General features: G+C 43.2%; 1 protein-coding gene across 1 annotated transcript in view; it reads right to left on the bottom strand.

Annotated features, from left to right (window-relative positions):
• Positions 1 to 1,326, bottom strand: part of LOC109824801 (inorganic phosphate transporter 1-4-like) — a 1,794-nt gene extending 468 nt beyond the window's left edge. The window contains 2 exon segments of the mRNA XM_020391448.1: positions 1 to 900; positions 903 to 1,326. The exon segment at positions 1 to 900 is cut by the window's left edge and continues 468 nt beyond it. Coding sequence (XP_020247037.1) covers positions 1 to 900; positions 903 to 1,326 — 1,324 coding nt within the window.

Here is a 2,675-nt window from a genome sequence, read left to right as displayed (position 1 = left end):
CCGCCGATATCCCGTGGCACGTCGATCTCAGCCTCGCCGGGAAGATCTCAGCCGGCACGATGAATGTCGTGCTGTTTGGTCCGAAATTGGCGAAGAAGAACGTCAATCCGTACATTACGACGAATCCTACGTGGTTGGTTGTCCAGTGATTGTACGGTATGGCGAGAGCCAGCATAAAGACGGTCATCATCATGAATCCCATCAATTGGATGGCGAATCTTCCGACAATGTCGATGAATGCGACAGTGAACCAATATCCTGGCACCGTGCCGCATAAAGCGATGAGAGTCTGCGCACGCGAGATCTTGTAGACCTCTTCTATCGCGTTCATCGTTGCGGCCTTTGGAATCCATCCGACTGCACTGAATATGTCTTTTTGAAATAGGTTCTGGCTGTAGAAGGAGATGTCGAGGAAAAACCAGGTGGTGGTGGTGCCGAGGAGGTGGAGGCCGTGACGCTTCATGAACTCTCGGCTGAAGAGGCCAAAGTCGTTGCCTCGCCTCGCCACGACGTGGTGTGCTTTCACCTCGTCGACCTCAAGCTCCACCTGCAGCACCTTTGACATGTCTGACGTGGCCTGCTTCAGGTTCTTGGCCACCAGCGCTGTGTATCGCGCAGTCTCAGGCATCTTCATACGCCAGTAGTACGTCAGAAGAGCTGGTAAAGCGCCAACCATCAAGATTATGCGCCAGACATAGTCAGCCTGCGGAACCGTGGACCCTAGCGGGTCGACGGAGTACGGCAGAGCCTTGTACGCTGTTTTAAACGCTGCCGACACGGTCAAAGACACAATACCTCCAGCGAGGATACCCAACCCCTGCATTGCGAAGACCGCGGCGATGAAGGCACCACGAGTCTTCTTGTTTGCATATTCAGACATAATAGTGGCAGACAGAGGACGCCGATGCCAAAACCCAGCCAGAATCGGAAGAAGCACAGAGTGGCTATGGTCCCCTTGGCACTGCGGCCGAAGGAAAGGCCGGAGGCAATAGAGCAAATAACCATGAGCATGAGGGTCATGCCATAGACTTTCTTGCGGCCCATCTTGTCGCCAAGCCATCCGAAAAAGAGCTGGCCAGAGAGGGTCCCGCAGAAAGCGACCCCGTTGACAGCAGACGACACATTTGGGGGCAGGATGCCCGGTGTGGGGGATCCGTCTACATGATAGTAAATACGGCCGAGGAGTTTCGTGACGAGGGAGATGCAGAAGAGATCGTAGGCGTCGGTGAAGAATCCCATGCCAGCGATGAGAATGGCCGTGAAATGATAAAGCTGAGTCTTCGCCACATCGAGGGCATTGAGAACTTGAAGTTGCTCCCTCGCCATTGTTACTAGCTAGAATAAGGACCGATGAGAGAAGACTTAGAACTCCATGAGTTTAAATGAGTACTGAGAATGGCATAATTCGGGAATATACTCTACGTACATTATTATAGGCATATGTATATGTAAATACAACAAGGGGAATAAGATATAGATGTCAACGGAGAACTAGTTGAGCTTTACGGCGCTTGTACTCTGCATCTCGCCTCATTTATATCTGTTATAAGATTGTTAGTAAAACAATTAAGGAGACAGAAATTCTGAGGCGTGAAACACTTTCCTTAAAGAAATATTTGCCCCCACTTGATATTCAAAGTTGCTTCGGGTTAATGCAAATTTTCTTCCCAGGATACAACAGAAAATGAAAATTCCAGTAAGCAAATCTGGAATTTTCCTTAATTCGTTGTGAAACAAGTTTGTAATATTGCAGAAGTTTTTGATAGAAAAGATTCAGAGAAAGAATTATTGTATTGATATCTGAAAATATAAACTATTTATAGATTTTGAAAAGGTGCTTCCAACAGTCACAACTTTTCAAAACACCCCTTAGAACAAACAGCCACTTTTCAACAGTCACTTGTCTTTTCATAATTTTTAAATTTCGAAATATTATTAAAAATAAAATATATTCAATATATAATTATATATATAAAAAATAGAACATTTAAGCGGCAGCGGCAAGCGTGCAAAGTGCTAAGTGCGTCTAATAATCGCGTCAAAATCGCGCATTATTCGCGCTACCCGCACGCGGGTTTAGAAGCCTACACTTTGATCCATTATTCAAAGCCCAATAAGCATTCAATGCTTTTAAACCTCTAAAAGAATGTTCAAAATTCCAATGTGGGACTATCTTGTTTTTTACAAACAAATACTAACAATCCCCCACTTTGTTTGAAAAAACATTTTAATAGTATTATATTTAAAAATAATCTGCAATATGTACAAAATGAGATAAGTATACATATGTAGAGGTATCTTTCGATTTAAACCTTTACTTAGTACAAATACCTCAAAGTTCTATCAAAGTCGTTAGTTGCCTTAACATTAAACTAATTACTCTTTGTGATAGAACCGGAGAATATTGTACATACACTAATCTCTTGTTTCAATGAGAATTAATATTTTAGCACTGTTATGGCCTTGTGCTTATTCCTGGTTCATGAACTCTTTAAAGAACAAACCTTTAGTTCTTTTAAGAAGCGGCACCACTTCTAAGTTCATATAGGTGAAACGTCTACAATGTGTTTTCCATTACTTTAAACACACAACAATAATGTATTAGACTTTCATTAAGAGCATAACTCATCCTCTTATTCCGTAATGGACGATATTGACATTATCTTTTAGGGCTT

This window comes from Asparagus officinalis, chromosome 9 (assembly GCF_001876935.1).
Source record: "Asparagus officinalis chromosome 9, Aspof.V1, whole genome shotgun sequence".
Taxonomy (NCBI): Eukaryota; Viridiplantae; Streptophyta; class Magnoliopsida; order Asparagales; family Asparagaceae; genus Asparagus; species Asparagus officinalis.
Note: the sequence above shows the minus strand (reverse complement) of the source record. Positions and strands in the feature narration are given on the sequence as shown.